This window comes from Melanotaenia boesemani, chromosome 10 (genome assembly GCF_017639745.1).
Source record: "Melanotaenia boesemani isolate fMelBoe1 chromosome 10, fMelBoe1.pri, whole genome shotgun sequence".
Lineage (NCBI taxonomy): Eukaryota > Metazoa > Chordata > Actinopteri > Atheriniformes > Melanotaeniidae > Melanotaenia > Melanotaenia boesemani.
This window is the reverse complement of record NC_055691.1, coordinates 25478239-25491642: the sequence shown is the minus strand read 5'-3', so window position 1 is coordinate 25491642 and position 13404 is coordinate 25478239. Positions and strand designations below refer to the sequence as shown.

Below are 13404 nucleotides of genomic sequence, written 5' to 3'. Positions count from 1 at the left end.
ATTTAATGTTTTTAAAAGAAACTCATCACAAGACAATCAATGATACATCTATAAAATAAAGAGTTATACAGATTTGTTAAGAGTCCATTAAATGTGATTCAGCAATACCAGTTCAGTCTGCTGTCACTTTGTTCAACAGTGGATCAATTTTAAAATGAGATCTCTATATTGTGAGCTGAGGTGTTGTAGTTGGTAATAACTGAATGATTAACTAATTGTGAGATGTGAGGTACCATTTAAACTTTTTTTGTGTCTACTACATGAAAACAGACACTGTCCAAACGTCCAGAACAAGCGGCGGCGATTTAACCTCCGCCTAGCAAGTCATGTTGACCAATCAGAAGCCTGACATAAATGACCACTTCCGCAACGCAAAAAATAAAAAATAATAGTTTTATTTAGCAACGTCCTCAGGTAACGCGTCTTGACCCCTTTGTTCTTCAGTATAGTCTGTGATTTACTATATGTTTATATCCAAATATGTAACATGTTAACATTAGCCTCTGAACAATTTTGGGCACATGCCGTTGCCATGTAAATAAAGGAGTTAAATGCGCATCTCTGTGACGCAAGCAACACAGATGGCGGCGCACAATTTAACGCGTCGAACTAGACACGCCGGTTATCTTTTCCATACTCAAACACCATAATTGGATTATTCGATTCGAAAATCTTCATCTTGTACAGTATTTTCAGTTCCCGAAAACAGCATTTGAATGTGGGTGAAAGTCGCAAATGCAAAGAAAAACTAGCGTCTGTCTAAATATCTGTCTCCATCTACGTAGGAACATGGCCTGATAAGGTCAATGGTCCTCCCAAGCAGAAGTCCATCTCTAAGTGTTCCTGGACATTAACCCTTCAAAGTTAGACCCAAGAAAAAAAAAGGAAGAAAGTGCTATTTAAAAACAAAATTGATTCTTTATTTGACCCTTTAAAATGTAAAAAAAAAACATTTGATAATTCTTTATATGTTTATCGTGCGATGTCAAAATTATTTTAGTGCAAAAGTGTCCACCAGGGGGCAGAAGACAAGTATCTGATTGTGTACAACAGGTTTTGAGCACAGTTTTTACCATAAAGCAGGAGTTCCAAAGTCCAGTTATCGAGATCTACTATCCTGCAACTTTTAGATGCATCCCTCCTCCAACACTTGAATCAAATGAATGGCTCTTTACCAGGTTTCTGCAGAGCTGAATGACATGCAGATGAGGTAATTAAGCCATTTGATTTTGTTTTTAAAGGCTTCAACATAAGATACGTTTATCAGTGTTTGGGGAGAAAAGGCAGTGAACATGCATTGTATGGGTGTGTGGGCCACCTTATAAGCACTTTGTAAGGTTTAAAAGGGTGCTCTATAAATGAGGACCATGGGCCAGATAATATGAAAAAGTAATATTACAAACTTTTATTTCAGACAGAAGTGAGAATATCTGTACAATGTAATTTTTTAAGAAAAAGAAATAACAGGACTAGCTGTTTTTAGTAAACAGATGTCACCGATTAAAAACAATTACATCAATAACAACAAAACACCCACAACAGCTTAGTAAAGAACTGGGTTCAATCCTAATTACAGTTACACCAGTGAAAAAGTCACCAGAGAAGGAAAAAGACAAAATTGTGTACTGTAAACACACTACAGTGAATCCCTTTTAAAATTAACAAAAAATAAAGATTTTTTTTTTAACTACCTAATGGTCACTAACTTCCCTCTGAATTACACTTCTATCAGGAGAGGCTTACATTGGCCTAAAAATAAATAATTTCTATTTGCTTGCAATAAGTTTATAATGTGGGATGTCCTTCATCAAATTCTCATTTGTGAATAAAGTTTTTAAAAAGCCAAAAGCAGTATCAAACATATATGTTGGATGTAGAGCCCATCCAGAAAGCGGTCTTCTTGTTTCTCTCAAATGATGAGAAATGTTCCGATGAGCTCACCACAAAAAGATATCCCGTCCTTCATTCTTCATGACACCAGACTGATTGTTGATGCACTCAGTGACCTGAAGACCAAACTGCCATAGGGTTAAGGTGTGAAGACTAGTCTTGAATTTTTAGCCAGCCTTTTTTATAGTCTATCAACAGTTCGAGGTAGTACTTCCACTCTGGCTCACTGTCATACCTGACCTCGAAAATAGTCTTTAGAGGGTTGGTGTGAGCCTCATGGATACGCAGCACCTCTCCTGTGTACCACACTTCCGATTTGTCGTCTTCCTCATACAAATGTCTGATCTTCTTTCCTACCAAGTCTGGGTAGTAAAGCCTCATGGCCTTGCGAGCCCTCTGGACAGCTGAGCGCAGGACCCATCGCTTCCTGTGTTCAGCGCTGTGGCAGGCAGACAAGTAGGGACAGTATTTAATCTTCAGTAGCGATCTGACTTTCTTTTTAGAGGGGTTGCTAAGGGCACGAGATAAACTTCCTTTTCTCTGCAACCTGTGTTTTAATTTGGATGTCCTGTGCAGGTCCCTCTTGGTGCTGACACCCTCTCCATCATTAGCCTGGGACAGTGAAGAATCAGCAAATGTCCCAGGCACCGACACTGCCTGGTAGCAGGTCTTTTTTCTGTTTAGACCCTTACCGAACATCTTTCTCAGTTTAAGAATCATGCCTGAGCAGTTCCTGGATTTGACCTGAGGTCCTGCAGACTGATTACTAGACAACAGATTTGAGGATTTCTCAGTTTCTGTGTCACTAGGAGATGGAGACAGCTCATCTAATGTTAAAGGACACACCCATGAATTGTCAGAGATTGTGATTTGTGAAGCAGCAGAGGAATCCATGTGTTCAATTCCTTTATTCCCAGTTCTATAGGCATCACAATTTCTCCTTGTAAATGTGCTTGGAACACCCTCATAGCCCATCATCTCTACATCACCTGCCTCTTCCTCATCTGAACAGGTGTCATCTGGAAACATGTGCCTAAAACTGCTCTTCACTCTGCCCTTTGTTCCATTCCTGCTCAAATCTGATTGCGCTTCTGGATCCGTCTCATGGTGAGACTCTGATGGTGAGGTTGGTGAAGCAATGTCTGAAAATACAGGATTCCTTCTGAGGTTGGACACTCCAAAACCTCCGACTTGATCTCCAGAATCAGGATCGACATTTAATCCTGGAACAAAAAGGAATGTCAGGATCAGAGGGAAGCCACATAAAGAACTGAAATATGCATTTGAAATTAAAACAGGTTGCTTACTCAAAAGGGAATAAAAGCACTAAAGGTTTGTCTAAAATTTATTTAGTGCTCAGGAAAATGTTACAGTGGACAGCAAACAGGAAAAGGAATTTCAGGATTTCTCACTGAAAAGAAGAGCTACTGAAATGAATAAATTTGCTTCGTTTTCCACAAGACAGTTCCTTATCCTGAATGCCCAAAACGTCTATATGGGTTGGCAAATCAGTGCTCCTGGGGCACCTATTCAGTACACAAGGACAAAAAGAAACTAATATCAACTGACACACTGATTTGCATGATCCTCCACCATGGCTCTTTCAGCAGAGACCGAAGAAAAGGCTGTTGGAATAAACACAAAGCCTGGGAACAAAGTCAGCCGCTACAAGCGATGCTATCAGTCAGAGACAAAACAGTCAGGCAATAGCAGGACAAGAGTAATGCTCCCAATCCATGTGAACTCATAACAGTGGCAGCGGTGAATGAAAATTCAATTAAGCTCAATTTAGTAAGCAGATGCACGTGCTTATTAAAATCATATCTGCTGAAAGAGTTATTGAAGGCATTTTATACTTCAGTAAATACTAAAGTCAGTCACAAGTCTGTTAAGCTGAAGGTGGATTTAATTTGTTAAGAGTGTTGTCATAATGAATATATATCAAATTTTAAGTTAAATTCAATTACTCCTTTCAGGAGCCACACAAGTACAACTGGTAAGCAAACAGACTTGCACTTTTAAAACAATAATAAATTTAACACACCAAAAATATAGTTTAATCTGTACTTAAACTGGAGGTTCTGTATGCCAGACAGACAAAACAACATTGGTTTTTTTCTAACATGTAATTTATTCATTTTGCATTTAGTTTTTTCCCTTTAACACACATGACAATAAATATTTACATGACAAAAATTGTCAAGCCCCACTTTTTTTTGTGACTAAACCCTACAAATGTGGGTCTATTTTGCTGGAACTAGGTCTTTAAAACAACCATCTCCATTTTCCAGTAAACATGAACTCTTCAATTAGAATAAAAAAAAATAAAATAAATAACTAAACTTGACCCATCTGAGTGTATCTGCCACCCTGGCCTGCCTCAGTCTTGTAACAAATTCATGAATGAGACTTTTTTTTTTCTTTCTTCATAATCAGGCAAGTTCAGCCCCCCATCCTCCACACCCACACAAGTATAATCATGCATTTTTTTGTGATTTGCTACTGAAGGTTAGGAAAAAGGTTTCCTGCTTTCTAATCAGAAAAAGCAAAGAGTGGTGAGATTGAGGGACAACATAAAAAAAATAATATACCTGGACTCTCTTTTGGACATCAGGAAAGGTTGATTCTGGAAAAAAATAAATGGATTTTATATTGAATAATTATCTTTAGCTGTTTTTTGTTCTTTACAAAAGGGCCAAAAATGCAGGGAAAAAAAGAGACTGTCAGATGGCAAGAAAAGCTACAGACAGCAGTCAAAACATGTTATATTCAAATATAGGAGTCATTCATTCACACTGTGCACCCAAAAGGGGATTTCCAGAAATCAGAAAGCCAAGGCAGGAAGTCATATTTGGTGATCATGTTGCATATAATCACACGGTCATCGATCAAACTAGAGCTATAATCTTTTAAAGTATCTATATAAAAAATTTCTGTACATGCTAAGAAATTCTTGCAGAACTTCTGCAACCATGCTGTGTAAAATGCTAATAAAGCAGGTCACTTAACCCCAGCTTTTCAAAATCTGAGCATACACACCAAATATTAAGACAGTAAATTTGTGATTTGTTTTAATTTCTTAATTTGAATTTGATGCCAGCATCAAGATTAAGAACAGTTTCAACAGGGAGAGATGAGCATTCTCCATGGTTGCCAGCTCATTCCTTTAATTAATATTTTCATATAAACAAAGACCTGAAGCTACACCTCTACCAAGGACTCTAGAGAGAAAAAAAAAAAAAAAGACATGCAGGTTGGAAACCTGCTGAAGTTACTAGAGGAGCAGCAGATGAATTACAATCAGTTCGTCCATACAGCAAAATGTCCCACACAGTCCGGACCGCGCCCGCATCAGTCAGAGAATAAAATCCATATCTCAGAATCTTGGGCAAGTATATGTAGGCAGCTCTTTACCACTCAGACCCTCATTCATCTCCCTTGAATCAACATTTCCTGGCATATAATTCAATACTGGCTCCATACACACTCAAGACATTTTCACTGACGTCTGTGCCTTCTCAAAGATGAAACACTTACCAGTTCACCAAGCTTACATTAACCTTAATGTTTGGCTAAATCTAGCTATAGCCTACACTTTGCCTCATTTTCATAGCAACCAGGCCTTAATGATTCATTCGATCTGCCTCAATTTGATCTTGCATAATTATTATAACTCCATTTGCTACAGCTCGGCTTTAAAGTGGCTTCAAGTTTACTCCAAGAGCTTCATAACTCAGCTGTTCTGTGTGCAAGGATCACTTTAGAGCTTCTGCATGTCTTCTTTTGCCACCTTGCAGAAGCAAGCAAACTCCTTTTAAGTAAGATACGTCATCTGTATGACAGCATGTGTTAATCTCAAACCTGTACGCATCATTCAATATTAATGTTGCCTCAAACGTGCTAGCTGCCCATGACATCTACACTCACGCAAACCTAAACCATCACAGATGAGGTTTGAGCTGTTCTAGCATTAACAGATGGACCCTATCCTCTTTAGTTAGGCGGATGCAGCATCCAGGATATCCTAAAAGAATTCCAATTTTTCACTTTTCAGACCACAGGAAAGTTTTCTACTTCATTGCGTAGTAGAGATTTAATTTGGACTTAAATGCAACAATGGTTTCAAAAACGTTCCTAAACCAGTGTAGTCATTTTCACTACAGAATTAAGCATTTTTCAGTGCTGCCTGAGGGCTTAATGCATATTAAGTATTTGTTTTTACTTTTATCTCTTGGCCTCAGACTTCTCAGGATTCCTTGAATCAATTGTACAAAAGGCTGCTGATGATTTAAATTTAAAATTTTGGAGTAATTTTACTTTAAGTTATTTGAAGTATTTGTCAACACACTCCTTCGAGTAATGAAACCTTCCCCACTGTCATTTCTGAAAGACCTAATCAGCTGTGAGATGTTTCATGATTACAAAGCTGTTTCAGTCCCTTGTTTCAACTGTCCTAACTTATTGCTGGCATCAAAGACAGAAAAAAGCAGAATGTATTTTTTAAACAAAAAAAAAAAAAAAAAAAAATCTGTTCCAACATTTCACCTTGTTTTTAGACTATTTCTACTATATATATTTTTAAGTGAGCTCTATTGCTTCTTGTGATCTATCATATTTCTCTTTTTGAACAAACTTTATATCTTTTTCCTTTTTTCACATAAAGGAACATAGTTTGACATCCTGGCTAACTTGTTAATAAAATGAATTGCTATCTTTGTGACGGTGTAACTGAAAATAACTTCTCCAAGACTTTAAAGGCTTCAGACTATACGTCTATGTTTATGCTCATCTGTAAAGTAAATCACCATCCTTCATTCATTTCCTGTCTCATCCATGAACATTTGTTTACTTTCAGTGTTAGCTAGATAAGTGGTTGTGTCCAACACTTGCTCGTGAGGGGTGTTAAGTAAACAGTTTCTCACTGCAGCAGCTGTAATTTGACTAGTCTGTCGTGGAAATACCAGAGGAAAAAAAATCCCAGATTAGAGGAAAAGCAAGACAGAAAAAGTGTGACAATAAGAACAAACCCAACATTAACGGACCACCCAACATTTAACTTTTCCAAAGAAAATCATACCCTGTTCTACACATGCACATATCAGTGTTATGCATAAAGTATGTCTCAGGTGAACATGTACCCACCCAGGTGTTTGCAGACGCAGGTGTAATACAGAAGGTTGATTGCATCACTGTAGATGTCAGGCAGGTGTTTGAGGGACATCAGTCTCCTGAGCCTGGAGGAGCAGGCTCTTTTATGAAGCTGGATGAGGATCTTCTCTTCAGAAAGCGTAGTGGGCCGCAGCTCCACTTTGTGCTCCTGCAGGACCTGGTCAATGAAGCTGCCCTGGACCATTGGAAACAGCTGCTCTTTCACCACCAACATGGGGAGAAACACGGCTCCCGCCCGCATGACGTGTGGAAAAGGGCAGCGCTTCTGAACGGTGTACTCGCTCAACCTTTTGTGGACATTACTGAAGGCCGCTTTGATTTCCTCATTGATCCACACCTCTCTGGCTTTCACTCCCAACAAGCAGGACACTTTCTGGACTTTGCTTGACTGGGGCGTAGGTTCACTTATTTCTAGTTGAGACCACCATTTTTTGAGGTCCTGCTCCGAAGAGGCTGACACACATTTGGACAAAAGCTTGCATAGAGAATGATGTAGCTCAAAGAAGTGCTTGCGGACTGGTGTTTGGGGTTCTAGTCGTGATGCAAGTACAGTTACTGGTTGTGGAGATTGCTTCTCTGGGGGTGGGGCGGCTTTGCATTGCTTGCCAGCAGGGAAAATAATATTGTAGGTGGAAAGTTTAAGGCAATGAGGTGGAATGTTTTTGAAATTTACTTTGCTCTCAGATGACCGAAGTGGAGTATTGCATTTGGGCTGAAGGGTTACCGCCCGTTTGTGCCGTGTGTCCACCTGATAAGATGAGTTTGTTTGTGCAGTCAACTCTGCAGGTTTGGGCTCTTCTGAAGCCTCGTTTTCACCTGCAAATGAGGGCTTATTTTCAAGTTCATCAGATTCACATTTCTCTTTCAACACTGGGCCGCTGTTAGATGAAGCAGTCTCTTCAGGCTCTTTTTTGATTATCACTTTGCTGCAGCTGTTTTTTGTGTCAGCAGGGTTGTCTTCACCTGATGGATCTACTTTTTCTACTTTAATATTTTTGAGTTCAAAGACGTCATCATCCTTGTTCTGTGCTGGAGTATCTGGAGAAATTTCTTTAGAAGCTAGGCAGACAACAGACTGCTGATGGTTTGGATCTGGCATCTTTTCTTTGATGGCTTGCTTGAGTTTGTCTTCGTGCTTCTCCTCAGATGTCGGGGTAGCTCTCTGAGGTACTTTGCTTGGATATAGCACTCCTGGGGCCTGCAGGTGCAGCTGCTGGCAAGGTGCCAAGCTAAAGACATTGTCAATAACTGGCATAGGAGGAGAGTTGGTTTTTGTTCCTTCTTTAACATTGTCTTTTTCTAACTTTTGTCGTTTGCTGTCAAGTTCTACTTCATACAAATCATCTTCCTCCTCTTTGATTCTGACGGGTGGAGATGAGTGAGAAATGCTTCTCTTCAGGTACCTTTTAGAAGCAGTGGTTCCTGCATTGAACACAAACGCATTCTGCTTACTTGCTGTTGAAATCCCCGGAGAATGGATAATTTTTCGGACATTTGGGCCATTAGGAACAACAGACTGGATTCGATCTGAGTTGTGACTGGGTGATTGGGGTTGCCATGCTGCTGGGGAAACAGGAAGGCTTTTTGGATGCTTCACTTTGGTTTCGAAAGGGGAATAGTCTCGGAGTCTGTCCACGTTTATACCAGCTGGTGGAGGGGCGGGTTTGTCAATGTGCGGGCTGGTGAGTGGGTGAAAAAATCTGCCAATTTGCATGCTGGATGGTGAGAGGGCAGGTTGGTTCATTTGTCTGGAAGGGTTGTTTTTTTCTACATGTAGGAATGGTGAAGAACCATGTCGTTGTTCAAAATGCAGGCTGGTGTTTGGCTTGTCCTTTGTTATAGAAGGATTGATATGTTGGCTGGATTTAGAAACATTTATCGGAGTTGGGTGAAACATGGGCGATGAATGTTGCCTTGTTAAGGGGGGTCTAATTTGGCTTGCATTTAAATTAAATCTAGGTACTGTATAACATGGATAATCAAAGCCCGGCACAAAGGAATGATTTGGCAACATTTCAGTACAAGACAAAGGAATTTCAGCATGAAGCCACTGAGGCACTACGTAATGCTCCCGAGGGTTTGAGATAGTGTGTTTATGAAGAAGAGGGACATCTTCTCCCTGTTTACTGCCACTATCTTTGCACTGTGTCCTGTTTTCTACCTCCCCATTTGCCTGGGAATAGTAAAACACAGGGTGCTGTGCTAGCTGGCCATATTTGGACATGGAAGAACGTTCCTGATAAACCTCTGAGGTCATATGCTCATATGTGGGACGGGAAGTGTATAAGCTGGGGTAGCCTCTGGGAGAAGTCTGTAAAAGCTGGCTGTGCTCAGTTAAAGAACCATAGAGTGCATGAGCTGGGGTGCAGGGGTAACTGCTGTAGTTTGGCTCAATCACAGGTGGCAAAGTCCTGGCACTATTTGGGCTGTACGCCTCCACAGTCATCCTCTTTATTTGTTCTGCACCACACTCATACTGCAAGCCTCTCTGTTGCAGCAGCGCTTCTTTCCGCTGAATAGGTGCCTTTTCGGTGTAGTGAGCAGCCCTTTGCATCCAGTCATGCTCATATATGGTGTTCGGCATCCTCGGAGAAACATGCTCCAAACTGTACCGTTGCCCTATCACACAACCCAGCTCATTACAGCAGGGGTTATGTCCGTAAACCGGCTTAGGAATGGCTAAGTAAACAGAGCTTTGAGATGGGGAGGATGAATTCTCAGCTCCAGTTTTTTGTTTTCTAATAGTTACTGATGTAGCAACTGTGGGATTGCTGATCTCAGGACTTCTAGTGTATACGGTAAAACCCTGTTTGACTGGGTTGTGACCTTCCACTGAAGAAGTTCTGTCTTGCTGGTATCTCGTGTGGTTTTGCCCCTCCATGCCAGAAAGGTGACCGACAGGACTTCTGTCATCAAGTGGAGATTTCTTTGAGTTGCTCCAAGGAGGAGCGAATCCTGCACCCTCTTTTGCTCTGGGATCATAACTAAAATAGGCTGTATTATACTGCAGCGGTTGCTTACCCAGGAAACCAGACAGAGTTTGTGGTTTTGACAGTCCCGTGGATGCTGCTGTCCCATCAAATAAGGGCATTTTGTTTTTAAACACTGGGTCTGAGACAGTCTGCATTGATTCGTGGCTCATCCTGCTGTAACTTTTTGAAGGCGAGCCAATATGGTTCCCAACCTGGAAATACACATAATAAGCACAAATTAGATGCCAGCATTGATCATAAATTATTTTTTACAAAGCTTGCTCACAAGAGCAGTCTCTTTGATTTACTTGGACAATGTCATACCTCAGATAGGACATCTGGATATATAGCAGAAAAATAAATATTTTGCACATACATAAAAAAAACCATCATTAGATAACATCCTGCTTGAGGCATTTTCACAACCTTGACAAATCCCGTGGCTTATCACACAGGTCACACACACACTTATCAGCTGATGCATATGAATGGTGAACACAATATTTAACAAGTGGCAGAGAAGTTGCAATCTGAGGAATGTCTGAGAATAGGTTTTAATTTAGTGCTTCTGCAAGGACACCAGTGGATGAGAACAGTTACGGATAACAGCATTTTGCTGCACAGCTTCTGCCCCTGTTAGTTTGGCTGTTAATCAATGGCAGACATTTCTTAATCACGTTTACATGTGAGACCTAAAACATGAGTAAACAGAATATACGAGTCATACTGGATCTGTTATTGTCTTGGTATGGTTTATTTTAGAAGCAAGAATCTCTCATTTCCATCATACCGAAACAGGTTTAGCAATACCAGAATGTGATCACGTGATCTGAAATGCACTTTGTCTGTACTTACATCATAAAACAAAACAGCAACATGGACTTCATGTTTCTATTCTGCATTTTGAAACATTCGGTCATTACACAGTTCCTTTTTTATGTACTTTAAACTTTGGCTGCAACAGACTCCATTTTCCTCTTAAACTAAGCTGCTGAATTTTCTGTCATCTCAGTAATTTGGATTTTAAAAAATTTTGTTTAGTTCAATATTTCCAAGCTCCAAACATTCAGTAAATATAATGCCTCCAGTTGGAGCAGCTGAAAACAGAAAGAGGTTACTAGAACCATGAAGTGGTGCTGTCAGGATTTTATTTCTTATTAGGAAGATGCATCAACTGTTAACAAACAAATAATTTACACCATACATTACCAAACCAGTGTATGGTAGCTCAGAGGTATAATAAAAAACACTGGATAAATCTTCAGAAGAAACAAGGAAACAAAGTGTTAATGCTAAAGGACCCAGTCTTCAGTTTTTCAGTTCTGTTTTACACCTCATGTTTGCTGTGAAATTATATTCAACATCTAGAAAGGACAGAAAAAATACAGAAGTGTCTCATCTCTTCTGTTTCCTCATATGTTCTTTCTGCTCAAGGAACTGTGAGGCAAAAAATGCATCAAGTACCATAAAAGGAACTGAAAACATGTTAGAAAATAGATTTCATATTAAATTAAATCCATATTTTGTCAAATGATTCGACACTAATAGGAACATGAATTAAAAAATATTAACTCTACAATGACATCAAACCAGCATTAAAAACTCCCATTTCCGATATGTCAGAGAACAGAAAAATCCCCTTTTAATTTCACAGAAATTAACTAAATTTATTTTTTATAGTCAGAATGAATGAATGTTTTGCATTTCAGCCTGAAAAGGAAAAAAGTGATCTGACATTTTAACTTAAATATAGCAGAAAAATCCAAGCTTTCCTGAGGCACAGTCACCTTTTAAATCCAGAATTTCAGACACTTGAAGACAGTAAATGCGCAACAATCTGGACTTGTTGGAAGAAAAAAGTTGACTTCATCACCTGATTATGACTCTGGTTTACAAGTATCTACTTGAACTGGCAAGACCAGGCACCACATAGTAGACTGAAATCTATTGTTGGTGTTCCCGTCCAACCTTCTGACAGCCATGCCAATAACACAAACTAGCACAGAACATCCCCTCAATTCCAAGGAGCGTGTGCATCTGGGGGGAACTGTATAAAATTTTAATTAGATTAAAAAAAAAAAAAAAAAAAAAAAAAAAAAAGGCTGTGATGAGTTTTCGGTGAAAAAAAAAACAACCTAATTTCAGCGTTGTCCCACTTTGTCAGTTCACAGCCACGTGAAATTAATGATGTTATCAGCTCATCCTGTTCACACCTTTCTGAAAAGTAGCTGAAGTCTGATTATTATCTGCATAGCGAGGAGGAGAATGCGGTTTCTGTGCAAGGAGGAAGCTGTGCAGGGCCGTTTGCGGACTGACACTAGTGCGCTGTCTTTCTGTGTGTGTGTGTGTGTGTGTGTGTGTGTGTGTGTGTGTGTGTGTGTGTGTGTGTGTGTGTGTGGTGTGCGTGCGTTGGCCCACTGAGATGATCTGTAGGGGAAGGGTGATGGGAGTGTGGCTTCCGAAAGAAAACCGTCCAAACTGACAAGCCTATAACCGTATGAGAACAGGAAAGTAAGAAAAAAGTCCGTTTAGATATTTTAAATCGGTTTAGCTGTCATTCAGTTTGCCAGATCAAGATATGTTGGAACATGTCAGCAAGTTCACATGGCATGTGTTAAATACATAAATCCTAAATGCCACAATCTAAAAGAATTTACTGAAACATAAAAACGGATCCCCGAGTTCTTCCGTCAGCTTCTGACATCCTGCCGCATTTGCATGACGTTAGGAATGTTTCTACAAGAGTGTGTTGTGCAGCCCGCGTGAACAGCCGGCTCAAATTAATAGAAGAACGCAAATATTATGGAAATTGTTAACGCTTAAGAGCTTGACTTTCGATGACTGCGCGAGTCATTTCCATACAAGCTTTGAAAGCGTCGCGAGCCACGGTAAAACTAAAACCACACTGTGGCAAAGACACACCGTTTCACACACCGAGGAGATGTGTGGCGCTTTGATTATATGTGTAACCTTTCAGGAGGACTTGCTCACAGGGGCTTGGAATAGTTTCACATTCTTTTTGCTTTCCAAGAAGATACGCGCTCGTTTCACCTCACGTCTATCACAATCTTTCCTTCATAACGTGTCGTCATTTAGAAATACTGATCACTTTTTAAAAAGTGTCTTACCTCGCCGCTGTCATAAATGATCTCCACATGAACTCCATGAAACGCAGCTTATAATTAGCTTTAAAAAGGGAAAAAAGAAGAAGAAGAAGGCAGGAATCTTTCTTCTGCTCCGGGAGTCGTTAGGACGCGATGCGCGAAAATCCCACCAAGTCAAATGAGGGAATGCCAAGAGGTTTACGCAGCTGGCTCGAAATCCACGAGGCTTTTAGTGGAGTTAACGAAGTTAAGAAAAGACAAAAGGGAGG

The 13404-nt window shown here is 40.0% G+C and overlaps 1 protein-coding gene across 2 annotated transcripts in view; it reads right to left on the bottom strand.

Moving 5' to 3' along the window:
- The window catches only part of c10h15orf39 (chromosome 10 C15orf39 homolog), a 24276-nt gene extending 10872 nt beyond the window's left edge, over positions 1-13404 (bottom strand). The window contains exons 1-3 of one of the 2 annotated variants that reach the window (XR_006011870.1): positions 13160-13404; positions 7033-10243; positions 1515-3113 (exon numbers count right to left, since the gene is read on the bottom strand). Coding sequence is in view for 1 of the 2 variants with exons in the window: in XM_041997275.1 (XP_041853209.1) it covers positions 2044-3113; positions 7033-10201 (4239 nt within the window). In the remaining variant the exon portion in view is untranslated. Of the gene's footprint in view, positions 1-1382; positions 3114-7032; positions 10244-13159 lie in introns of those variants that run through there. The other variant, XM_041997275.1, reaches the window with a different exon arrangement.